This window comes from Apodemus sylvaticus, chromosome 15 (assembly GCF_947179515.1).
Source record: "Apodemus sylvaticus chromosome 15, mApoSyl1.1, whole genome shotgun sequence".
In the NCBI taxonomy this organism is placed as follows: Eukaryota; Metazoa; Chordata; class Mammalia; order Rodentia; family Muridae; genus Apodemus; species Apodemus sylvaticus.
The window spans coordinates 55283008-55310445 of NC_067486.1; the positions used below are offsets into that span (position 1 = coordinate 55283008).

Below are 27438 nucleotides of genomic sequence, written 5' to 3' on the forward strand. Positions count from 1 at the left end.
CTCAGTGTTAGCTCCATGATACAGACAGTGCCTTGTCTGGGATAAAACTTTTAACTTCTATAAAGCAGAGATACTGATTTTTGAAAACAGATCTTAGTCATGTATTTGATGATTAATACAAAAGGCAACTGTCTTGTTACTTGGTAGCATGCAAGCAATCACATAAAGAAGGCCATCAGCTAGTTGCCAACTTCAAGGTGTTGCTTGTTGTCATAGGACCTGACAATGCAACTTCCCCCGCCTCCCTCACCCCCCCCCAACCTCCCAGGAACAAGAGGTTGATGGAAGCCATTCCTGGGGGGACTTAAATGAAAATAAAGCACCCAGCACTCATGTTCACCTTTTGCTAAGACATTTTCTTCTTTGGCCTGGGAAGTTGACAAGGGAGAGACTAGATGGAACATTCACTGAATATGTAAGGGCAAGCACCAAGCTTTTTCCTATGTGGTCATACTGCACAATTGCCAACTGTAGAATAAATTCTTTTTTTATTGGCTATTTCATGTATTTACATTTCAAATGTTATCCTCTTTCCCAGTTTCTCCTCCTGAACCACCATCTCCCATCCCCCTGCCTCCTGCTTCTATGAGGATGCTCCCCATCCCACCCATTCACACCCATCTCACTACCCTGTTGTTCCCCTACACTGGGGATTCAGGTCTTCCCAGGACCAAGGGCCTCTCCTCCCATTGATGCCCAATAAGGCCATCATCTGCTATATATGCGGTTGGAGCCATGGGTCCCTCCACGTGTACCCTTTGATTGGTGGTTTAGTCCCTGGTGATGGTCCTTGGGAGCTCTGGGGGGGGGGCGGGGTTTGGTTGGTTGATATTGTTGCTTTTCCTATGAGATTGCAAGCCCCTTCAGCTCCTTCAGCCTTTTCTTTAACTCCTCCATTGGAGAAACTGTGCTTAGTACAATGGTTGGCTGTGAGCATCCACCTCTGTATTTGTCAGGCACTGGCAGGGCCTCTCAGAAGACAGCTATAACAGGCTCCTGTCAGCCAACACTTTTGACATCCACAGTAGTGCCTGGGTTTGGTGTCTGTATATGGGATGGGTCCCCAGGGAGAGCAGTCTCTGGATGGCCTTTCCTTTAGTCTATGATCCACATGTTGTCCCCATATTTCCTTTAGACAGGAGCCCTTCTATGTTAAGAATTTGGGCAGTTGTGGCTCATGCCTTTAATCCCAGCACTTAGGAGGCAGAGGCAGGCAGATTTCTTTGTTTGAGGCCAGCTTGATCTACAGAGTGAGTTCCAGGATAGCCAGGGCTACACAGAGAAACCCTGTCTCGAAAAGCAAAACAAAACAAAACCAAAAACCAAAAACCAAAAAAGCAAAAAACAAACAAGCAAAAGAATTTGGAGATAAGTGTCTAACAAACGTGAAGATAGTAGGGACAGGTAAGCTGTATTTCAATGAGAAAGTTGATTGCAAATGGCAGTTGTCTTGTATTGTGTCATCAGACTAATGGACTTCCTGAAATCTGGATAATCATGTTCTAGAAAGAAACAAAAACAAAAACAAATTACATTTGTTACAATTAAGCCAAAATAAACAGAAGCCCCCAGAAACAAAGAAACTTTAAACAGTCATTTATAATGTTTCAGCAACTTCATCTCTGCTACAGAATCCTCAGTGGTGAGCCCAGGGTAGGTCCCTCCCAGGTCAGAACAGTATCAAGGCAGAATCTCTCCCCAGCACCATGAGCACCTGTGCCTGGGCTCTGTTCTTCACACAGGCTTGCTGCAGAAGGACTGAGGGAACGCCCACGCCAGGGGCACATAACATATTTTCCCAGTCCACTGTGAGCTCCAACTTTTAACAATGCTTTTTTTCTAATAAGTCATAACATTTTAGTTTTCAGTTCCTACCTGGTATGATTTCTCTTCTGGAAGAAAGCAAATCCTACGATGAGAAGAATAATCCCCAAAAGGGCCATTTTCATGTAGAGAATGATCAGCAAGGAAGGTAGGGTGCTGCTGGTACCTTTAAATACAGCCAAGGGTAACAACAACAGTTCTAAGCAAGAAATTAGTGGCAAATACCTTCAAAATTATTTAAAATAGTCTTTAAGTTTTAGAGAATATTATAATCAGCTAACTTTATGAAGTATAATTCAGATACAGCTCATACCGTTATTTCAGGATCAAGTTTCAGAATCAAATTCCGCTTTTGTACTTGAAAGGCATTGTCAAATATTTTAAAGTGAAGAAGTGCACACTAAATCTTGTTAAAACATATAGTTAAATAAGTAAAAGTGGGTAAAATTTCCCATGCAAATTTTATTTCATTTTTATGAAAATATAATTACATCATTCCATTCCTTCCTTTACCCACTGCCAGGTCCAACCACCTACCAATGCTCCCTATCAAACTCCTAACTTCATCTTTCTAAATCGTTACTGTTGCATATTTATACATGATATGAAAATACCAATTAGGCGGCCATCCCTGAGGGAAGACTGATCTTCCCACTCTTAGCACCGTTAGTTAACTGTAGATTTTCATCTAAGGGTGAGACACAGTAAGATTCCCCCCTTCCATTTTTGCATATTTATTGTTCAGGCCTTTTTTAGGGACCATATTATTGAAGTTTCATAAGTGAACCTTCCCTGACACTTCTAGGAGACACAATCTTCCCACAGATTTCCTGTTTCTCTAGCTCTTATACTGTTTCTGTCCCCTATATATATATTCCTATATTATATGTCCCCTATAATATTCCCTGAGCAATAAATGTAGGAACTGTGTTGCAAATGTATCCATGAGGGCTAAACATCCTATGATCTGTGTTCTATGCATTTTGACACTTTGTAGCTTTTTGTGATGTTTTGTATTACAAACAGAAGCTTCTTTTGGTAACAGTTAAGAGCCATGCTTATTGGTGAGTATAGGGTATTTAAAATTTAGATAGGCATTATGGTGGATTAGAGGAGGACTGTGGAAGATTCCTCTCTGACATCAATGCTCTCATTAACACTTTGAGTCTTTAACTAGGTCTCCATAACTACCAGTCATGATTTTCCTACTCCTGAGTGAGCTGTAAATATAACTGGACAACTATTGGTTGCTGCCAAGATGTGATTACCACTATCACACCTTAGGGACCAACCTTGCTGGTCATAGCTGTGATTCAAAAACTTAACACCTAGGTGGTACCACCTGTTGCTTCCCACTGTGGTCAGCATGCGCAGCCTCTTTGGTAACTGAGAATTTTACTCCTTTAGGAAGATGTTTTCATGAGAAATCAGCTAAGATCCTCTAAGTTCTCTGTCTGAAGTGCATCTATGATGCATCTTTTACTAAAAAAAAAAAATCTGTTCTTTTGGAAGGAATAATTTCCTTTTCATTTACAAAAAGTAAGAATTTCACAAAGGATTGTGATCATATTCACATCTAACTCCTGCCAGATCCATACCTCACTTGGTTACCCCACAAACTTTGTATCTGCTTTTTATCTCCACTGGCTTCAGGTTGTGTTGTCCATATACTCCTGGGCTGGAGTCTTCCAGGAGCAATACCCTTAGAGATAATTGATTCTCTCTCCTTTAGAAACTATTAACTGTCCATAGCTCCTCATTTGGCAGAGCAGGGACTTATGTGACCCTTTCCATTCTGTGTTGGAATATCGACTGGCTTAGTATTGTTTGGGTCCTGTACAGAAAACTCCATTGCTATGAGCTTGTGAATTCAGAGATACTGTCATGTCCAAATGCTTTTTCACTCTGATGTTCCTTAATTTGTAATGTTTACAATCTTTCTGCTTTTTTCTTCCTTGATCAGTTGAGAGTTTATGCTTTTACCACTTTACACTGAAAAAAGAAACTTTCTCTGAAGAGATATGAGAGTTGCACTAATCTCTGAGTGAAGCAATGCAAATTGAGAGGGTGGTTTTATTCTATGCCCATTTTGTAGACTAATAGACAGTGAGCTCCCCATCCTGGAAACCCTTCTTATACCAGAGGGCTTTAAATCCATGCAGAAGTAATTAGCAGCATTTGTAATTTTCAAGCCATTACTGCAACCATGGGCATTATTCATAGACATCTTAATAGATCAATGTTCTAGTAATTAGGAGTACAGCATCTATAAATATGGATGGGCACATTGTCTATTTGGTCATATAGGACATCTATATCTCATTTTCTGAGGAACAGTGATATTGGTCTCCACAGTAACTGCACCAATTGCTCTTCCACAAATAGTGCATGAATATTGCGGTCCCCACATCCATTGGCTTTTATTTTCTTAATGTTAATCATTCTGCATAGATTGAGGATAAAAAATCTCAAAGCAGTTTTAATTTGCCCTACTCTGATGGTTACAGATGTCAGAGATTTTTTAAAAATATTTCTTGGCCCTTTGAATTTCTTCTGAGCACCTTTTATTCAGTTCCATAGCTTTCATAATGGAATTTATTCTAAATATTAATCTTCTGCCAGATATGTAGATAGCAAAGGCTTTTTCCCAATCTATAGATTTACTCTTCAGTCAGTTAACAGTTATCCTTTGCAGTATAAAACTTTGTAATCTCATGAAATCCCACTTGCTGGGTGTTTATCTTAGTTCCTGAGCATCCAGAGTCCTATTCAGAGAGGTCTTCCCTGAGCCTGATCTCTACAGGGTACTCAGTATACTTGGGGCTCTTTCTTGTGGGAGCTTTAGAATTACAGATCTAACATTAAGATCTTTAATCAATTTGGAATTTATTTCCATGCAAAGAGAGGAATCAAATTTCATTCCTGTATGTGTTAATATCCAATTTCCCAACACTATCTTTTTCAGATGCTATCTATTCTTCAGTGAATATTTTCAGAATCCTAATGAACAATTGAGAGGCTACAAGTACATAGATTTTTATGTGGGCCCTAGATCCTGCTACATTGATCAATATGTCTGTATTTGTACTAGTACCATTCTGGTTTTGCTGATTTGCCTGCATAGTACAACTTGAATAGGGTCTGATGACACTTCCAGTGACATTTTATTGTCAGGGTTGTTTTAGTTGACTTATAAGCTGTGAAATGGTAGTACGTGAGTACGAAATGCGGTAAAACATCTGAAGAATCAGAATGGTTACTCAACACTAACTGCCAGTCAGGGAGAAGAGGGTTTAGCAAAATGCCTTGGTGGCCTACTAGATGAAAGAGGTTAGAGAAAGAAGACTTTTCATGGGGAAAGGAGCAACTTGGAAAATATCTGAGAATCAATTAACCTGAATCCTATTTGGAACACTAAAAGGGAAATATGGAGATCAGATCTATGATAATCAGAGCCTATTTACAAGTTGTAAGACAGCCAGGACTATATTGAGAGACAATATATCAAAAAATACTAACCAGGCATGGTGGCACACAGCTGTAATCCCAGCACTTGGGAGGCAGAGGCAGGTGGATTTCTGAGTTTGAGGCCAGCCTAGTCTACAGAGTGAGTTAGACAGCCAGGACCACACAGAGAAACCATGTCTGGAAAAAACAAAAAACAAAAAACAAAAAAACAGAAACAAAAACAAATAAATGTAAAATATTAAAAAAGAAATTCATATCTGATCTTTGTTTTTCGTTTACTGAAACATAGGTCTTAAAAGAATTACCAACAAAATAAAAAATCCTTAGTATGCCAATAAAATGACTGGAGTCTAGTAGCTCTTAGAGAGCTTCATGGCTAGGGCTATCACCACCAGAAAGACTAAAGTGTAATTACAGAGTTAGGACTTGGAGCCCAATACTACCACCATCATTACCACTTAACCTCTTGTGAAGAACGAATGGCTGGAGATTGAGTTAATTACCAATGATCAGTGATTAACCTTCATGACTATGTAACAAATCTTAATATAAATCTTAAATAGTCGCGGCGGCGGCGGCGGCGGCAGCAGTGCAGCAGTGGCTGGTCCAGCTGAAGGGCCATCAGCAGTGGAACCAAGGCGACACAGGGTCCAGTTAGGCCCTGCGCCCACGACCACTGACCTTCGCTGACCAGCCGGGCGGCAAGCAGCTGCGGTTGTGCGGCGCCTTTCCTGCATGGAAGCCACTTCAGAACTCGGCCTCCCACCAGTCAGGAGAGGTGCATCCATCTTGGTTTCAGACTCCAGGGATCGGACAGACTGAGGTACACAAACATAATCCGAGGCCAACACCGCGGTGGTCTGAGCCCGACGGGCGTTGGCCTGCACCCAGGCCCTGGGCTGGTCGGGAGGTCATCAGGGTGCCAACCCAGCCAGGAGGTTTTTTGCCCAGGCCTGCGCGCGCGCCGCCATTTTACCTGCAGGACAACAGAGAGCTCTGGCGGGCAGACCTGTAACAGGCATAGCCTGAGGCTAACAAAGCGGGTGTCTAGGCCCCAAAAGGCACAGGACTGACCCCAAGAACTGGGCGGCTTGGTGGGCCATCTGTGAGTCAACCCGCCCAGGAGGTTGTTAGCACAGCAGACTCTCCCGGCGCATTCAGGGAGCGCGGGCGCGCACGCCCGCCATCCTAGTCACCTGGCGGACCCAATTAACAGTCATAGCCCTAGGGGAACTTTGCTCGGACCTTGGCCTCCCAGGCTTTTGCCTGGACTCAGAGCCTGGGCGGCCAGGCTAACCTTGTGTGCGCCAGCCCGGTTGGGGGATCGGCTGCCCAGCGGAGTGAGCGGAACACAGGGGAGGTCACAGCAGCATACACCGTCGGCGCTCCCTGGGGGTGCACACGGGCTCCATCTGGTCCACAGACACAATCTGGGGCAAGGCCTCAGGGGGAAGCCCTCAACTCAACTCTCTCCGCTTCCGGATCCAGATCAGCCTGGGCGGCCGCACCACATCTCCAGGTCCTGCAAGAGGCTAGCTGGGCTTCCGGGCGGCCAGCTGGGAGAAGTCAGTGTGCTCCAGTGAATCCAGCGGGCTCCAGCGGGAGCCTTCGGGTGCCTGCTTTGGGATCTGAACAGCCTGGGCAGCAGCACCCTGTCTACAAGCAGTGCAGGAAGTAAGCTGTGCACCAGAGGCCAACTGGGAAGGGGCAGCTTGCACTGGTAAGTCCAGCACTGACAAGACCAACTAACACCAGTGAGAACTAGATGGCAAAAGGCAAACGCAGGAACATCACTAACAGAAATCAAGGCAATATGGCAACATCTGAACCAATTCTCCTCTACCAACATGTCCTGGATACCCCATCACACCAGTAAAACAAGATTTGGATTTAAAATCACTGGTCATGATGCTGGTACAGGAACACATGAAGGACATACTTAAAGAAATTCAGGAGAAAATGGATCAAAAGTTAGAAGCCCTTGCAAGGGAAACACAAAAATCATTGAAAGAAATCCAGGAGAATACAAAAGCCAACAAGGAGGAAATGCAAAAAACACTTAAAGAAATACAGGAGAACTTTGGTCAACATGCTGAGGTCATGAAAGAAGAAACACAAAAATCTCTTAAAGAAATACAGGAGAACTTTGGTCAACAGGCTGAGGTCATGAAAGAGGAAACACAAAAATCTCTTAAAGAATTAGAGGAAAGCACAAACAAGCAAGTGAAGGAGCTAAGCAAAACCATCCAGGATCTAAAATCAGAAGTAGAAACAACTAAGAAAACTCAAAGGGAGACAATTTTGGAGATAGAAAGCCTTGGGAAGAAATCAGGGGACAGAGATGCAAATATCAACAACAGAATACAAGAGATAGAAGAAAGAATCTCAGATGCTGAAGATTCCATAGAAACCATGGACTCAACAGTTAAAGAAAATGCAAAATGCAAAAAGCTTGTAACCCAAAATATCCAGGAAATCCAGGACACAATGAGAAGACCAAACCTAAGGATTATAGGCATAGATGAGAGTGAAGATTTACAACTTAAAGGGCCAGCAAATATCTTCAATAAAATTATGGAAGAAAACTTCCCTAACCTAAAGAGAGAGATGCCCATGAATATACAAGAAGCCTACAGAACTCCAAACAGACTGGACCAGAACAGAAATACTTCCCGTCACATAATAATCAAAACACCAAATGTTCTAAACAAAGAAAGAATACTAAAGGCAGTAAGAGAAAAAGGCCAAGTAACATATAAAGGAAGACCTATCAGAATCACAGCACACTTTTCACCTGAGACTATGAAGGCTAGAAGGTCCTGGGCAGATCTCATGCAGACTCTAAGAGAACACAAATGCCAACCAAAACTACTATATCCAGCAAAACTCTCAATCACCATAGATGGAGAAACTAAGATATTTCATGACAAAACCAAGTTTACCTAATATCTATCCGCAAACCCAGCCCTAAAAAGGATAATAGGAGGACAACACCAATACAAGGAGGGAAACTTCACCCTGGAAAAAGCAAGATAGTAACCTTTCATCAAACCCAAAAGAAGTTAAGCATTCAAATTTAAAAAATAACGTCAAAAATGATAGGAAGTAACAATCACTATTCCTTAATATCTCTTAACATCAATGGACTTAATACCCCAATAAAAAGACACAGACTAACTGAATGGATATGTAAACAGGACCCTACATTTTGCTGCTTACAGGAAACACACCTCAGGGTCAAAGACAAACACTACCTTAGAGTAAAAGGCTGGAAGACAATTTTACAAGCAAATGGTCTCAGGAAACAAGCTGGAGTAGCCATTTTAATATCAGATAAAATTGACTTTCAACCCAAAGTCATCAAAAGAGACCATGAGGGACACTTCTTGCTGGTCAAAGGAAAAATACAAAAAGAAGAACTGTCAATCCTGAACATCTATGCTCCAAATGCAAGGGCACCCTCTTTCGTAAAAGAAACTTTATTAAAACTAAAAGCACACATTGCACCTAACACAATAATTGTGGGTGACTTCAACACTGCACTTTCCTCAATGGACCGATCAGGAAAACAGAAACTAAACAGGGACAAAATGAAACTAATTGAAGCTTTGGACCAATTAGATTTAATAGATATATATAGAACATTCTATCCTAAAACAAAAGAATATACGTTTTTCTCAGCACCTCATGGTACCTTCTCCAAAATCGACCATATAATTGGTCACAAGACAGACCTCAACAAATACAAGAAGATCGAACTAATCCCATGCTTCCTATCTGATCACTATGGAGTAAAAGTGGTCTTCAATAGCAACAGAAACAACAGAAAACCCACATACACATGGAAACTGAACAATACTCTACTCAATGATACCTTGGTCAAGGAAGAAATAAAGAAAGAAATTAAAGACTTTTTAGAACACAATGAAAATGAAAACACAACATACCCAAATCTATGGGACACAATGAAAGCAGTGCTAAGAGGAAAACTCATAGCCCTGAGTGCCTCCAAAAAGAAAATGGAGAGAGCATACATTACCAACTTAATGACACACCTGAAAGCCCTAGAACAAAAAGAAGCTATTTCGCCCAGGAGGAGTAGAAGGCAGGAAATCATCAAACTCAGGGCCGAAATCAATCAAGTAGAAACAAAGAGAACCATACAAAAAATCAACAAAACCAGGAGCTGCTTCTTTGAGAAAATCAACAAGATAGATAAACCCTTAGCCAGACTGACCAAAGGGCACAGAGAAAGTATCCAAATTAACAAACTTAGAAATGAAAAGGGAGATATAACAACGGAAACTGAGGAAATCCAAAAAATCATCAGATCCTACTACAAGAGCCTGTACTCAACACAACTGGAGAATGTGGAGGAAATGGACAATTTCCTTGACAGATACCAAATACCAAAATTAAATCAGGACCAACTAGACCATCTAAACAGTCCCATAATGCCTAAAGAAATAGAAGGAGTCATAGAAAGTCTTCCAACCAAAAAAAGCACAGGACCAGATGGCTTCAGTGCAGAATTCTACTAGACCTTCAAAGAAGAGTTAACACCAATACTCTTCAAACTATTCCACAAAATAGAAACAGAAGGAACACTACCCAATTCCTTCTACGAAGCCACAATTACGCTGATACCAAAGCCACAAAAAGATCCAACAAAGAAAGAGAACTTCAGACCAATTTCCCTTATGAACATCGATGCAAAAATACTCAATAAAATTCTTGCCAACCGAATCCAAGAACACATCAAAACGATCATCCACCATGATCAAGTAGGCTTTATCCCGGGAATGCAGGGTTGCTTCAATATACGGAAAGCCATCAATACAATCCACTACATAAACAAACTCAAAGAACAAAACCGCATGGTCATTTCATTGGATGCTGAAAAAGCATTTGACAAAATTCAGCATCCTATCATGCTTAAAGTCTTGGAGAGAACAGGAATTCAAGGCCCATACCTAAACATAGTAAAAGCAATATACAGCAAACCGGTAGCCAGCATCAAACTAAATGGAGAGAAACTTGAACCAATCCCACTGAAATCAGGCACCAGACAAGGCTGCCCCCTTTCTCCTTATCTTTTCAATATTGTGCTTGAGGTACTAGCTTGGGCAATTCGACAACATAAGGAGGTCAAAGGGATACAAATTGGAAAGGAAGAAGTCAAACTATCATTATTTGCAGATGACATGATAGTCTACCTAAGTGACCCAAAGAACTCCACTAGAGAGCTCCTACAGCTGATAAACAACTTCAGCAAAGTGGCAGGTTATAAAATCAACTCAAGCAAATCAGTGGCCTTCCTATACTCAAAGGATAAGCAGGCTGAGAAAGAAATTAGGGAAATGACCCCCTTCACAATAGCCACAAACAGTATAAAGTATCTTGGGGTGACTCTTACCAAACATGTGAAAGATCTGTATGACAAGAACTTCAAGACTCTGAAGAAGGAAATGGAAGAAGACCTCAAAAAATGGGAAAACCTCCCATGCTCATGGATCGGTAGAATCAATATAGTTAAAATGGCCATTTTGCCTAAAGCACTATACAGATTCAATGTAATACCCATCAAAATCCCAACTCAATTCTTCACAGAGTTAGAAAGAGCAATTACCAAATTCATCTGGAACAACAAAAAACCCAGGATAGCTAAAACTAATCTCAGCAACAAAAGAAAATCTGGGGGAATCAGTATCCCTGACCTCAAGCAATACTACAGAGCAATAGTGTTAAAAACTGCATGGTATTGGTACAGTGACAGGCAGGAGGATCAATGGAACAGGATTGAAGATCCAGAAATGAACCCACACACCTATGGCCACTTGATCCTCGACAAAGAGGCTGAAAACATCCAATGGAAAAAAGATAGCCTTTTCAACAAATGGTGCTGTTTCAACTGGAGGTCAGCATGCAGAAGAATGCGAATTGATCCATCCTTGTCTCCTTGTACTAAGCTCAAATCCAAATGGATCAAGGACCTCCACATAAAGCCAGACACTCTGAAGCTAATAGAAAAGAAACTGGGGAAGACCCTTGAGGACATCGGTACAGGGAGAAAGTTTCTGAACAGAACACCAATAGCATATGCTCTAAGAGCAAGAATTGACAAATGGGACCTCATAAAATTACAAAGTTTCTATAAGGCAAAGGACACCATCAAGAGGACAGATCGGCAACCAACAAATTGGGAAAAGATCTTCACCCATCCTACATCAGATAGAGGGCTAATATCCAATATATATAAAGAACTCAAGAAGTTAGACTCCAGAAAACCGAACAACCCTATTAAAAATGGGGTACAGAGTTAAACAAAGAATTCTCACCTGAAGAACTTCGGATGGTGGAGAAGCATCTTAAAAAATGCTCAACTTTATTTGTCATTAGGGAAATGCAAATCAAAACAACCCTAAGATTTCATCTTACACCAGTCAGAATGGCTAAGATTAAAAATTCAGGAGACAGCAGGTGTTGGAGAGGGTGTGGAGAAAGAGGAACACTCCTCCACTGCTGGTGGGGTTGCAAATTGGTACAACCACTCTGGAAATCAGTCTGGCGGTTCCTCCGAAAACTGGGCACCTCACTTCCAGAAGATCCTGCTATACCACTCCTGGGCATATACCCAGAAGACTCCCCACCATGTAATAAGGATACATGCTCTACTATGTTCATAGCAGCCATATTTATAATTGCCAGATGCTGGAAAGAACCCAGGTATCCCTCAACAGAAGAGTGGATGCAAAAAATGTGTTATATCTACACAATGGAGTACTATTCAGCCATTAGAAACAATGAATTCATGAAATTCTTAGGCAAATGGATGGAGCTAGGGAATATCATACTAAGTGAGGTAACCCAGACTCAAAAGGTGAATCATGGTATGTACTCACTAATAAGTGGATATTAACCTAGAAAACTGGAATACCCAAAACATAATCCACACATCAAATGAGGTACAAGAAGAAAGGAGGAGTGGCCCCTGGTTCTGGAAAGACTCAGTGAAACAGTATTCGGCAAAACCAGAACGGGGAAGTGGGAAGGAGTGGGTGGGAGGACAGGGGAAGAGAAGGGGGCTTACGGGACTTTCAGGGAGTGGGGGGGGGGCTAGAAAAGGGAAATCATTTGAAATGTAAATAAATTATATCGAATAAAAAAATTTTTAAAAAAAATTCTAAATAGTACAGTTTGAGGAGATTCTGTATAGGGATAACATCAAGGAACTGGGAGCACAGAAATCTTTGAGATGGCTTGAAGCTAATCTCGTTCTTCCATAATGGGCCTATGGATCTATTACATTTGTCTACCTCTGTATTGGAGTCTTTTTATTAAATCAGCATAGTAAACAAGGTGACTTCTTCAGTTTCTGAACCATTTTAGCAAAACATTGAACCTGATAAGTGAATTACAGAAACATCCAGAATTTATACCTAGTTGATAAGAAGTGCAGGTGATAACAAATACTTGTTACTAGTGCCTGACATGGACCTGTTGTCCCAGTAAACTCTGTTGACTTGACACAGCCTAGAGTCACCTTAGAGGCCAATACCCTATGGGCAGCACCACGCTCTGTCCAGGTGAGACAGATTAGTGCAGGACTGAGGAACTAGCAAGCAGGTTCATGGTCTATGTTTCAGTTGTCTTGACTTTCCTTTTTCTTCCCCTACGCAGTGTTTGGCTACCCTATTTGATACAAACATAATAAAGTTAGAACATTTATCTTTCATGGAAGAATACATTAAATATCAATTATTTCTTCTTTTATTAAAAAAAAAGGTACTTACCACCTCTACTCAGTTCTATGAACAGAGACTGGTTACCAGTTACATGATAGACCTGGCAGAACACAGCAGGCACGTAATTGTGTTCCCAGTGGCATGTACTCCTGACAGTCACGGTGCCATTGCTGTGTAATTCATTCTTAGTGACACAATCCCCATCTGGAGTCCAAGAGATCTGTGCAGCTGGCTTGCCTGCAATTGCCTCACAAACTGCACTTCTATTTTTCCCTGGAAAGTAGGTAACTTCAGGGAGCACTGGAGAAATGGAAAGGAAATAAAGATTCAGTCTTGTCACAAATTACAAAAACATGCTAATTGTGCCTTGAATATTCAAAGCTTCTAGGCTAATTAATACCCACTTATCAGAGATTGCATTCCATGTGTATTCTTTTGTGATTGGGTTACCTTACTTAGGATGATATTTTCCAGATCCAAACATTTGCCTAAAAATTTTGTGAATTCATTGTTTTTAATTGCTGAGTAGTATTCCATTGAGTAAATATACCACATTTTCTGTATCCATTCCTCCATTGAGGGACATCTGGGTTCTTTCCACGTTCTGGCTATTATAAACAAGGCTGCTATGAACAAAATGGAGCATGTGTCTATATTGCATGCCGGGGAATCCTTTGGGTATATACCCAGGAGAGGTATAGCAGGGCCCTCTGGAAGTGTCATGTCCAGGTTTCTTAGGATCTGCCACACTGATTTACAAAGTAGTTGTACCATCTTACAACCCTGCCAGCAGTGGAGGAGTGTTCCTCTTTCTCCACATCCTCGCCAACACCTGCTGTCTCCTGAGTTTTTAACCTTAGCCATTCTGACTGGTGTGAGGTGAAATCTCAGGGTTGTTTTGATTTGCATTTCCCTAATGACTAATGATGTTGAGCATTTCTTAAGGTGCTTCTCGGACATCCAAATTTCTTCAGGTGAAAATTCTTTGTTTAGAGCCTTCTGGTCGCCACCTCTGGATCATGAGCAGCCTGGGCCACTCGCCGCTTCTCCAGACAGTGCAGAGGGCCAGCGGTGCATCCGGAGGCCAGCTTCAGGGAGGCAGCTTGCACTGGTGAGTCCGTCTGACCTGGCAGAGTGGAGGATCCAGTCCGGAGGCCTCTGGTGGGAGCCTTCCGGGTTGTCACCTCTGGATCAGGAGCAGCCTAGGCCATGTGCCCTGTCCCCAAGCAGTGCAGAGGGCCAGCCATACATCTAGAGGCTGGCTGCAGGAAGGCAGCTTGCAAGGGTGAGTCCTGCATTGACAACAAGACCAACTAACACCAGTGAGATCTAGATGGCAAAAGTCAAACTTAGGAACGTTACTAACAGAAATCAAGGCAATATGGCAGCATCTGAACCCAATTCTCTTTTAACAGCAAGTCCTGAATACCCCAACACATCAGAAAAGCAAGATTTGGATTTAAAATCACTGGTCATGATGCTGTTACAAGAACACATGAAGGACCTAAATAAATCTCTTAAAGAAATTCGGGAGAAAAATGATCAAAAGATAGAAGCCCTTACAAGGGAAACACAAAAATCACTTAAAGAAAATCAGGAGAATATGGGTCAAAAGATAGTAGCCATTAAGGAGAAAATGCAAAAATCACTTAAAGAAATACAGGAGAACTTTGATCAACAGGCAGAAGTCATGAAAGAGGAAACACAAAAATCTCTCAAAGAATTAAAGGAAAACACAAACAAGCAAGTGAAGAAACTGAGCAAAAACATCCAGGATCTAAAAACAGAAGTAGAAACAACTAAGAAATCACAAAGGGAGACAACTTTGGAGATAGAAAACCTTGAGAAGAAATCAGGGGCCATAGATACAAATATCAACAACAGAATACAAGAAACAGAAGAAAGAATCTCAGATGCCAAAGATACCATAGAAACCATGGACTCACCGGTCAAAGAATATGCAAAATGCAAAACGCTTGTAACCCAAAACATCCAGGAAATTCAGGACACAATGAGAAGGCCAAACCTAAGGATTATGGGCATAGATGAGAGCAAAGATTTACAACTGAAAGGGCCAGCAAATATCTTCAATAAAATTATGGAAGAAAACTTCCCTAATCTAAAGAGAGAGATGCCCATGAATATACAAGAAGCCTACAGAACTCCAAACAGACTAAACCAGAACAGAAATACACCCTGTCACATAATAATCAAAACCCCAAATGTACTACACAAAGAAAGAATATTAAAGGCAGTAAGAGAAAGAGGCCAAGTAACATATAAAGGAAGACCTATCAGAATCACACTAGACTTCTCACCAGAGACTATGAAAGCTAGAAGATCCTGGGCAGATCTCATGCAGACTCTAAGAGAACACAAATGCCAGCCAAAACTACTATAGCCAGCAAAACTCTCAATCACCATAGATGGAGAAACCAAGATATTCCATGACAAAATCAAATTTACCCAATATCTTACCACAAACCTAGCCCTACAAAGGATAATAGGACGAAAACACCAATACAAGGATGGAAACTTCATCCTGGAAAATGCAAGATAGAAACCTTCTTTCATCAAACCCAAAAGAAGATAACCAATCAAATATAAAAGATAACATCAAAAATGACAGGAAGTAATAATCACTATTCCTTAATATCTCTTAACATCAATGGACTCAATGCCCCAATAAAAAGACATAGACAAACGGACTGGATACATAAACAAGATCCTACATTTTGCTGCATACAGGAAACACACCTCAGTGTCAAAGACAAACACTACCTTAGAGTAAAAGGCTGGAAGACAATTTTACAAGCAAATGGTCTCAAGAAACAAGCCGGAGTACCCATTCAAATAGCAGATAAAATTGACTTTCAACCTAAAGTCATCAAAAGAGACACTGAGGCACACTTCTTGCTGGTCAAAAGAAAAATACACCAAGAAGAACTTTCAATCCTGAACATCTATGCTCCAAATGCAAAGGCACCCTCATTCATAAAAGAAACTTTACTAAAGCTCAAAGCACACATTGCACCTAACACAATAATTGTGGGTGATTTCAACACTGCACTTTCCTCAAAGGACCGATCAGGAAAACAGAAACTAAACAGGGACACGGTGAAACTAATTGAAGCTTTGAACCAATTAGAGTTAACAGATATATATAGAACATGTCACCCTAAAGCAAAATAATATACCTTTTTTCTCAGCTCCTCATGGTACCTTCTCCAAAATCTACCATCTAACTGGTCACAAGACAGACCTCAACTAATATAAGAAGATCGAAATAATCCCATGCCTCCTATCAGATCACTATGGAGTAAAAGTGGTCTTCAATAGCAACAAAAACAACAGACAGCCCACATACACATGGAAACTGAACAATACTCAATGATACCTTGGTCAAGGAAGAAATAAAGAAAGAAATCAAAGACTTTTTAGAATTTAATGAAAATGAAGACACAACATACCCAAATCTATGGGACACAATGAAAGCAGTGCTAAGAGGAAAACTCATAGCCCTGAGTGTCTCCAAAAAGAAAATGGAGAGAGCATACACTAGCATCTTAAAGACACACCTGAAAGCCCTGGAGCAAAAAGAAGTGAATTCACCGAGGAGGAGTAGAAGGCAGGAAATCATCAAACTCAGGGCTAAAATCAATCAAGTAGAGAACCATAAAAAGAATCAACAAAACCAGGAGCTGGTTCTTTGAGAAAATCAACAAGATAGATGAACCCTTAGCCAGACTAACCAAAGGGCACAGAGTCAGTATCCAGATTAACAAAATTAGAAATGAAAAGGGAGATATTACAACAGAAACTGAGAAAATTCAAAAAAATCATCAGATCTTACTACCAAAGCCTATACTCAACACAACTGGAGAATCTGGAGGAAATGGACAATTTCCTAGACAGATACCAAACACCAAAATTAAATCAGGATCAAATAGATCATCTAAACAGTTCCATAACCCCTAAAGAAATAAAAGGGGTCATAGAAAGTCTCCCAACCAAAAAAAGCACGGGACCAGATGGCTTCAGTGCAGAATTCTATCAGACCTTCAAAGAAGACCTAACACCAATACTCTTCAAACTGTTCCACAAAATAGAAACAGAAGGAACACTACCCAACTCGTTCTATGAAGCCACAATTACACTGATACCAAAACCACACAAAGATCCAACAAAGAAAAGAGAACTTCAGGCCAATTTCCCTTATGAATATTGATTCAAAAATACTCAATAAAATTCTTGCCAACAGAATCCAAGAACACATCAAAATGATCATCCACCATGATCAAGTGGGCTTCATCCCAGCGATGCAGGGTTGGTTAAATATACGGAAATCCATCAATGCAATCCACTACATAAACAAACTCAAAGAAAAAAAACATATGATCATTTCATTAGATGCTGAAAAAGCATTTGACAAAATTCAGCATCCTTTCATGCTAAAAGTCTTGGAAAGAACAGGAATTCAAGGCCAATACCTAAACATAGTAAAAGCAATATACAGCAAACCGGTAGCCAACATCAAATTAAATGAAGAGAAACTTGAAGCAATCCCAGTAAAATCAGGGACTAGACAAGGCTGCCCTCTCTCTCCATATCTTTTCAATATATTACTTGAAGTTCTAGCTAGAGCAATTAGACATCATAAGGAGGTCAAAGGGATACAAATTGGAAAGGAAGAAGTAAAATTATCAATATTTGCAGATGAAATGATAGTATACTTAAGTGACCCAAAAAACTCCACCAGAGAACTCCTACAGCTGATAAACAACTTCAGCAAAGTGGCAGGTTATAAAATCAACTCAAGCAAATCAGTTGCCTTCCTATACTTAAAGGATAAGCAGGCTGAGAAAGAAGTTAGGGAAATGACACCCTTCACAATAGCCACAAACAATATAAAGTATCTTGGTGTGACTCTAACCAAACAAGTGAAAGATCTATACGACAAGAACTTCAGATCTCTGAAGAAGGAAATCGAAGAAGATCTCAGAAAATGGAAAAATCTGCCATGCTCGTGGATTGGCAGGATTAATATAGTTAAAATGGCCATCTTGCCAAAAGCAATATACAGATTCAATGCAATCCCCATCAAAATCCCAACTCAGTTCTTCACAGAGTTAGAAAAAGCAATTCTCAAATTTATCTGGAATAACAAAAAACCCAGGATAGCTAAAACTATTCTCAACAGTAAAAGAACTTCTGGGGTAATTAGTATCCCAGACCTCAAGCAATATTACAGAGCAATAGTGTTAAAAACTGCATGGTATTGGCACAGGGACAGGCAAGTGGACCAATAGAATAAAATTGAAGACCCAGAAATGAATCCACACACCTATGGTCACTTGATCTTCGACAAAGGAGCTGAAAACATCCAGTGGAAAAAAGATAGCCTTTTCAACAAATGGTGCTGGTTCAACTGGAGGTCAGCATGCAGGAGAATGCGAATTGATCCATTCTTATCTCCTTGTACTAAGCTCAACTCCAAGTGGATCAAGGACTTCCACATAAAACCAGACACACTTAAACTAATAGAAAAGAAACTGGGGAAAACCCTTGTGGACATAGGCACAGGGGAAAAGTTCCTGAATAGAACACCAATAGCTTATGCTCTAAGATCAAGAATTGACAAATGGGATTTCATAAAATTACAAAGTTTCTGTAAGGCAAAGGACACTGTTAAAAGGACAAAATGGCAACCAACAAATTGGGAAAAAAATCTTCACCCACCCTACATCCAATAGAGGGCTAATATCCAATATATACAAAGAACTCAAGAAATTAGATCCCAGGGAACCAAATAACCCCATTAAAAAATGGGGTACAGACCTAAACAAAGAATTTTCGCCTGAAGAAATTCGGATGGCTGAGAAACACCTTAAGAAATGCTCAACATCATTAGTCACTAGGGAAATGCAAATCAAAACAACCCGAAGATTTTAACTCACACCAGTCAGAATGGCTAAGATTAAAAACTCAGGAGACAGCAGGTGTTGGTGAGGATGTGGAGAAAGAGGAACACTCCTTCATTGCTGGTGGGATTGTAAGATGGTACAACCACTCTGGAAATCAGTCTGGTGATTCCTAAGAAAACTGGACATGACACTTCCAGAGGACCCTGCTATACCTCTCCTGGGCATATACCCAGAGGATTTCCCAGCATGAAATAAGGACATATGCTCCACTATGTTCTTATATATAAATATTATATATATATATATATATATATATATATATATATATATATATATATATATATATATATATTATATGTATTTATAATAGCCAGAATCTGGAAAGAACCCAGATATCTATCAATGGAGGAATGAATACAGAAAATGTGGTATATATACACAATGGAGTACTATTCAGCAATTAAAAACAATGAATTCATGAATTTTTTTAGGCAAATGAATGGAACTGGAAAATATTATCCTAAGTGAGGTAACGCAATCACAAAAGAATACACATGGAATGCAATCATTGATAAGTGGATATTAATTAGCCCTGAAGCTCTGAATACTGAAGATACAATTAGCATATCAAATGATTCCCATGAAGAAGGAAGAAGAGGACCCTAATCCTGGAAAGGCTTGATCCAGCATTGTAGGGGTGTACCAGGACAGAGAAAATGGAGGGGGAAAGATAGGAGAATGGATGTAGAGAAGAGAACTTATGGGAAATATGGGGGGAGAATGGGAAAGGGGAAAGCTTTTAGAATGTAAACAAAGAATATAGAAAATAAATAAAAAAATAAAAAAATAAAATTCTTTGTTTAGATCTGTAACCCATTTTTAATAGGGTTATTTGGTTCCCTGGGGTCTAACTTCTTGAGTTCTTTGTATATATTGGATATTAGCCCTCTATCAGACAATTAGCATAACAAATGACTCCCATGAAGAAGTATGGAGAGGGTCCTGATCCTGGGAAGGCTTGATCTAGCATTGGAGGGGAGTACCAGGACAGAGAAAAAGGAGGGAGGTGATTGGAGAATGGTTAGAGAGAAGGTTTATGGGACATATGGGGAGGGGGGAACTGGGAAAGGGGAAATCATTTGGAATGTAAACAAAATATAGAAAATAAAAATATAGAATAATAAAAAAACAAAAAAAATTACAAAAACATGTTTCTCTCTAATAATGACCTGTAATACTGAAGAGCAGGTTACAAAATATTGTCACTTACCCAGCACTTGGAGGTCATAGACTTTTTGGAAATTCCCATCAGGTGTTATTATCTCACATGAGTAATTTCCCTCATGTTGGAGGGCCACTGCACTGATCTGAAGGTCGGGACTGAGGTCAGGTGTGGAGGCCCAGGTGATGCTTCTGCCCAAGCAGTTGGTTCCATCGATCTCCCTTGTAACCATTTTGTAGGATATTATGCAGGAAGGCTGGCCTCTGGGGGTTATTATCCATGTTATTAATAGTGTGTTTGTCAGTGGAATAGAAGGGCAGCAGAGCAGAGTGTTTGTACCCATCTGTACAGTAGTGTTAACTGCATACACACAGAGAGAGAATGAGAAAAAGAAACCTGTGAGTTAGTTCTAATCACAGTAACTTACATGAGGTTACTCTAGAACAATGCATGACTTTTGGAAGTATTTCAGCAATAGTAGATTTTTCTCACATTTCTTTGTTTCTGTACATTAAATATATCAGAATTAAATACATTATTCATCTTCTAAAGAAAAGGTTCAGGCATGGGGCTATGCACATCTTTTACCATAAACCCTCACAATGCTTGTACATTGATGTAGAGTCCAAGATGGATTCAGGTTTGCTGAGTGGGGATTACTCAACAAAATTATCTGTCAAAATCACTTGTGACAAAAGTCAGTAATGTCATTGCTTTCCCAGAATTTACTGTGAATAAGGCATGCTTATGATAAACATTGCATTAACTATCTCTACTGTAATATTTCGATATCACTGACCTCTTTAGGGATCTCAAGTCCTTACAAGTTACATCCAAATAAAGGTCACTAATCACACATAGAAAGAAAGTCTTCAGCACAGACCTGGGAGGGTGCTAATGCCACAGTCTTCCCATAACTCCCTCTGAGGTGGCAAAGGTTTAGAAGCAAGTGTTCAGGGTCCCTCACACCATAACACTGCATCACCAGGCTCTGGTTCTCATCCTAAATCTGTCCAGCAGCCAAGGCATTAGTTGCTGTTTCTAAGCAAGGTCAGCTCTCCATTCCCACAAGATAAGTAAGAATACTACCTTTTGTCATATATGATGAAGCTTTCTGTGATGTTGGATTCCTATCCACACAACATGGTCCTAGAAAATACTTAAATGTTAGCGTTTAAATATTTTTATCATTATAAAATAGTAATTTGAACTTTTTCATCACTGATATGTCAGCATCTTGAAAATTGAATTTATAAGATATTAATCAGTTGTTTCCCATGTGTGAGTAACTTTATTTTGCCAAATAGTTTACAGTAGCCCTGCCTTCCTTCTTCCAGTCCCTTGCCTGGTCCAGTGTAAGAATAACATATAAATGGACTTGACTGAATTCCTTTCTCCAGATCTCATCCCCTAAGTAAAGCTATTTGGACCAATAATGAACACTTCCCACAGATGAAGAAACAAAAAAATTTTCAAAAACTATAGAAATAGAATCACAAAGAATACATCCTCTTGCTTCCTTCTAGCTGTTCTACCTTGCAAAAAATGAAACAGAGCAGGTTGGGAGAAGGATGAGAGCCCTTCCTCTTTCCATTCCTTCCTTAAGTTCTGTAAAATTGTTCATAATTATAATGGTCCAAAACCAGGCATGGTTGCACAGAGGGAGAGACAGGAGAATCATGATGTCAGAGGAGTTGGCCATATCATGAATTTGGGCCAACCTGGAATACATACACTGTTTTATAAGAAAAAAATCACCATAATCAGCTTCTGAAACATTGCCCTATAATAGTTCCATGCTGTCCATGCAACAGTTAAAGACACAGGAAAGAAAAAGTAGACTTGTTTGTTATCCTGAGATACCTACACTACTATGAAGTGCTAGTGGGTATTTAATAATAAAATTATATTAATTATAAATGTATATTTCAAGCAAAAGCAAAAGAATATCTAGGCTAAATATCAGAGGAGATAATGAAAGTACAGAAAATCTTCATTAAAGCATAAAAGGATACAACAACAACAAATATCTCGCATTAATGGGAAAAAGGGTGGAATCAAAGACATTCTGTTAAGCAGAATAAGCCAGTGCAGCGAGGTAAGTGACCCATGGTACTGCATGTGAAAGAAAAATGAACACAAGACCTGAAAGCAGAGTGGGGTTATGGTGCATTGGGAAGGGTGTGGGCAAGTGGAGGGGCTAATGATGGAAGAAGGCATTTCTTCTTTCTTTGCTTTCTTCAGAATAGAGGGTGCATTATAAACCACAACGCTATAGTTGCTTGATTTTAATTGGAAATAGATTCTTTCATAAAATAGATTATAATTGTGGTTCCCCTTCCCTAACTCCTCCTAGATCCTCTACACCTACCCAAATCCACACCCTTTCTTGCTCTTTCTCTTTAGGAAACAAATAGTAAACATCTAAAAAATAATAATAAAATAAGACAAACTAAAAACAAATGGGGGACAAAAGAGGAAAAATTCACCAGGAACACATGTAGCCAGAGACACACACATTCTCAAGCACAGAAATCCCATAAAAACACAAATCCAGAAAGCATAATGTATACATAAAAGACCTGTAAGGGAATAAAACTCTCATACAACACATTATGACACAAAATGCCTCCAAAGATACCATTGATCCCATTTTGTATTGACCATCTACTGCTGGACATGGTTTATGCCTTAAGTGTAGTTACATACTCATTCTTTTCCTTTGTGAGCCGTTTTCAATTAGTGATAGCTTTTGGGTTAGGGTTGGTCCTCACTCCAGTTTTCCTGTGCAGTGGTAACTGGGACTCCATCTGGCTTAAACCCGTGCCTAGAAGGCCTTAGCCAGAGCAGTGCTGGAGACAGTGCCCTGGTGGTTCATTTAAGAGAGAGCCAGTAGGCTTGACCAGCTCAGCTACCACCCAGGCCCAGATCCAGGACTCTGAATTAACCCACTCCGAATCTACATCATCTACAAACAGTTGGGACTGATGATAGGGCCAGTCCTACTGTTCTGATGTTGCAAGATCTCCATGACACAAGGCAACAACAGCATAACCCAGAGGAGTTCTGAAGAGGATGCAATATTGATTGTGTCACAGAAGCCAGAGATCTCAAACCAGACCAATGACTCATTGCAATGAATATTTGCAAGTAAAGATGTGTAGACAGACAGTAGTGAGACGTGCTGTGACATACCAGAGCTTCCAAAATGAGATGCTTGTTTGTTTGTTTAATCCAAAATGAGCTGCTTTGTTTTGCTGCTGCTGCTGCTGGCTATAGTAGTGGTGGTAGTGGTGGTGGTAGTAGTGTGTTGTGTGTGTGTGTGTGTGTGTGTGTGTGTGTGTGTGTGTGTGTGTGTGTGTGTGTGTTTAATTTGGAGGGGAGGGTGCTAAGGCAAAGGGCAAATCTGATGTAACAGAGAGGTGAGGGAACTGGGGTACATGATGTGAAACTCATAATTAACAACAAAGAATTTTTTAAAAAGAATGTAAATTAGCTTCCATTTACAAATAGCCAAATGTTAAGAATAGCCAAAATTAAGAAAGCAACAAGAGATTCTTTAATGAATAAATAGGAACATACATTATGCTATATTTAGAAATGGCACTATCAGTGCTTGAAAAAAAAAAAGCTATTAGAGTTAAGGATATAGATAGGGTGTTTGCCTAGCATTCACAAAGCCCTGAGTTCAATCCCTACCCCTGCATGGAACTGGACATGGTAACTAATACATGTATTTCCAGAAATCAGGGGTTAGAATGCCAAGAATTAGAAGTTTACCAAATTATTAGCAAATCAAGTTTAAGAATTTAAGAATCATACACTATGATCAGTGGGATTTTTCTTGGGGATGTAAAGTGAGACCCATCACACTAACAGGCTAAGGGGAAGTCATTATTAGTAGATGCTAAAGAAGTATTTGATACACTCTAACAGTCACCAATGAAGAACTCTCAGTAAACTACTCAGTCACATTTGAAAACTAGAAAGATTATTTGAATAAAGACTTTACAATAATAATGGTACTCAAATGGCTAGTAGACACATAGCAAAGATTAATAACTCTAAAGGAATGACAATCAAAAACCCAATAAAATAATCACTGCCTTCCTCAAGCATAAATAAAATTAAAGGATATATGTAGTGTTGGTAGTGTCAACTTTCATCAACCTACACAGATCTGTGTCTGTAAGACCTGGAATTTAAAGAACTTAAAGAATAGGGCAAACTACAGTCTAATGCTGCACACAACCTTACTTCAGTTTAGTATACTTTTTATACATGGTATTCAAAACAATGATCCAAGGAATGTCGAGTTCAGGAAAACATGATCAGAAAAAAGTGTAAATAACCCCACTCATATTGCTTGTACTCTGAGACCTCCAGGCCAGGGCAAACTGCCCTGAGCAGCCTGCCATTCCAGAAGGACAGCCATTCTCCTGCTACCTCTCAACCCACTTTCATCAGACACGATGAACCATACAGAACTGCTGGTCTGGAACCACACAGCCCAAGGATATCCATCAGAGACCTGCCACACAGGACCATCAAGATTCATGGCTAGATGTCCATGAAAATGAAAAAAAATCTACAACTAATAAGGTAGGGGGCATCTCTAGAACAAGACAAAGACCTGGGATAAGGGATGCTCCCAAGAATCAATGGGGGTGACCATCGCTGTGACTCACTACACCAGGGATATGGAACCTGTAAAGGCCACCTCCTGTACCTAGACATGATCTCCAGTGGAGTGATAGAGGCACTAGCCCACCCATAAAACTTTCAGCCCCAAATTTATCCTGTCTACAAGTATTACAGGCAAGGAGGAGGAAGCAGAGACTGAAGGAATGGCCCACAAATAACCAGACCTGCTTGAGACTGATCCCATGGGCAAACACCAATTCCTAACACTGCTAATCATACTGTGTTACGCTTGTAGAGAGGAGTATGTTGTCTTGTCTTCTGAGAGGCTCTTCCCAGCAGCTGACTCAGACAAACACAAACACCTACAGCCAAACAGTGGATGGAGCTTGGAAACTCTTTAGAAGAATAGGAGGAAGGAGTGCATACGTGAAGGGGGTAGGAACTCCACAGGAAGACTACCAGAATCAACTAACCTGTACTCTTAGAGACTCTAAGAGTCTGAACCACAGACCAAAGGACATACAAGAGGCCCACCTAGGTCTTCCCACTCATATGTAGCAGACGTGAAGCTTGACCTTCATGTAGATCCTGAAAGACTGGTCTATCTCAAAAGCTGGTGCCTATAGATGGGATATGTTCTACTATCTGGGCTGCCTTGTCTGGCCTCAATGAGAAAAAAAGCCTAGATTCAGAGACCTGATGTGCCAGTGTCAGGAGATACCCATGGGGCCTCCACCTCCTCAGAGGAGAAGGGAAGGGATGGGAGAAGACCATGAGAGGGTGTGCCAGGAGGAAGACAGTGAGCAGGATGTAAAAGGAATAAGTAAAATAAATTAAATTTATATATATTGGATATTAGCCCTCTATCTGATGTAGGATTGGTGAAGATCTTTTCCCAATTTGTTGGTTGCCGATCTGTCCTCTTGATGGTGTCCTTTGCCTTACAGAAACTCTGTAACCTTATGAGGTCCCATTTGTGAATTCTTGCTCTTAGAGCATACGCTATTGGTGTTCTGTTCAGAAACTTTCTCCCTGTACCGATGTCCTCAAGGGTCTTCCCCAGTTTCTTTTCTATTAGCTTCAGAGTGTCTGGCTTTATGTGGAGGTCCTTGATCCATTTGGATTTGAGCTTAGTACAAGGAGACAAGGATGGATCAATTCGCATTCTTCTGCATGCTGACCTCCAGTTGAACCAGCACCATTTGTTGAAAAGGCTATCTTTTTTCCATTGGATGTTTTTAGCCTCTTTGTCGAGGATCAAGTGGCCATAGGTGTGTGGGTTCATTTCTGGATCTTCAATCCTGTTCCATTGATCCTCCTGCCTGTCACTGTACCAATACCATGCAGTTTTTAACACTATTGCTCTGTAGTATTGCTTGAGGTCAGGGATACTGATTCCCCCAGATTTTCTTTTGTTGCTGAGAATAGTTTTAGCTATCCTGGGTTTTTTTGTTGTTCCAGATGAATTTGATAATTGCTCTTTCTAACTCTGTGAAGAATTGAGTTGGGATTTTGATGGGTATTGCATTGAATCTGTATAGTGCTTTAGGCAAAATGGCCATTTTAACTATATTGATTCTACCGATCCATGAGCATGGGAGGTTTTCCCATTTTTTGAGGTCTTCTTCCATTTCCTTCTTCAGAGTCTTGAAGTTCTTGTCATACAGATCTTTCACATGTTTGGTAAGAGTCACCCGAAGATACTTTATACTGTTTGTGGCTATTGTGAAGGGGGTCATTTCCTACCCTATTAAAAAATGGGGTACAGAGTTAAACAAAGAATTCTCACCTGAAGAACTTCGGATGGCAGAGAAGCATCTTAAAAAATGCTCAACTTCATTAGTCATTAGGGAAATGCAAATCAAAACAACCCTAAGATTTCATCTTACACCAGTCAGAATGGCTAAGATTAAAAATTCAGGAGACAGCAGGTGTTGGAGAGGATGTGGAGAAAGAGGAACACTCCTCCACTGCTGGTGGGGTTGCAAATTGGTACAACCACTCTGGAAATCAGTCTGGCGGTTCCTCCGAAAACTGGGCACCTCACTTCCAGAAGATCCTGCTATACCACTCCTGGGCATATACCCAGAGGATTCCCCACCATGTAATAAGGATACATGCTCTACTATGTTCATAGCAGCCCTATTTATAATTGCCAGATGCTGGAAAGAACCCAGGTATCCCTCAACAGAAGAGTGGATGCAAAAAATGTGGTATATCTACACAATGGAGTACTATTCAGCCATTAGAAACAATGAATTCATGAAATTCTTAGGCAAATGGATGGAGCTAGAGAACATCATACTAAGTGAGGTAACCCAGACTCAAAAGGTGAATCATGGTATGCACTCACTAATAAGTGGTTATTAACCTAGAAAACTGGAATACCCAAAACATAATCCACACATCAAATGAGATATAAGAAGAAAGGAGGAGTGGCCCCTGGTTCTGGAAAGACTCAGTGAAACAGTATTCGGCAAAACCAGAACGGGGAAGTGGGAAGGGGTGGGAGGGAGGACAGGGGAAGAGAAGGGGGCTTACGGGACTATCGGGGAGTGGGGGGGCTAGAAAAGGGGAAATCATTTGAAATGTAAATAAATTATATCGAATA

General features: G+C 40.3%; 1 protein-coding gene across 4 annotated transcripts in view; it reads right to left on the minus strand.

Moving 5' to 3' along the window:
• Positions 1 to 282: 282 nt before the first annotated feature.
• LOC127665494 (cell surface glycoprotein CD200 receptor 2-like) overlaps positions 283 to 27438 on the minus strand; it is an 86609-nt gene continuing 59453 nt past the window's right edge. For 2 of the 4 annotated variants that reach the window (XM_052157821.1, XM_052157822.1), the window contains exons 3-7: positions 21273 to 21332; positions 20232 to 20543; positions 13086 to 13337; positions 1876 to 1990; positions 283 to 1502 (exon numbers count right to left, since the gene is read on the minus strand). In XM_052157821.1, the coding sequence (XP_052013781.1) occupies positions 1496 to 1502; positions 1876 to 1990; positions 13086 to 13337; positions 20232 to 20543; positions 21273 to 21332 (746 nt within the window). In that variant the 3' untranslated portion in view covers positions 283 to 1495. Of the gene's footprint in view, positions 1503 to 1875; positions 1991 to 13085; positions 13338 to 20231; positions 20544 to 21272; positions 21343 to 27438 lie in introns of all 4 variants that reach the window. The other 2 variants (XM_052157824.1, XM_052157823.1) reach the window with 2 other exon arrangements.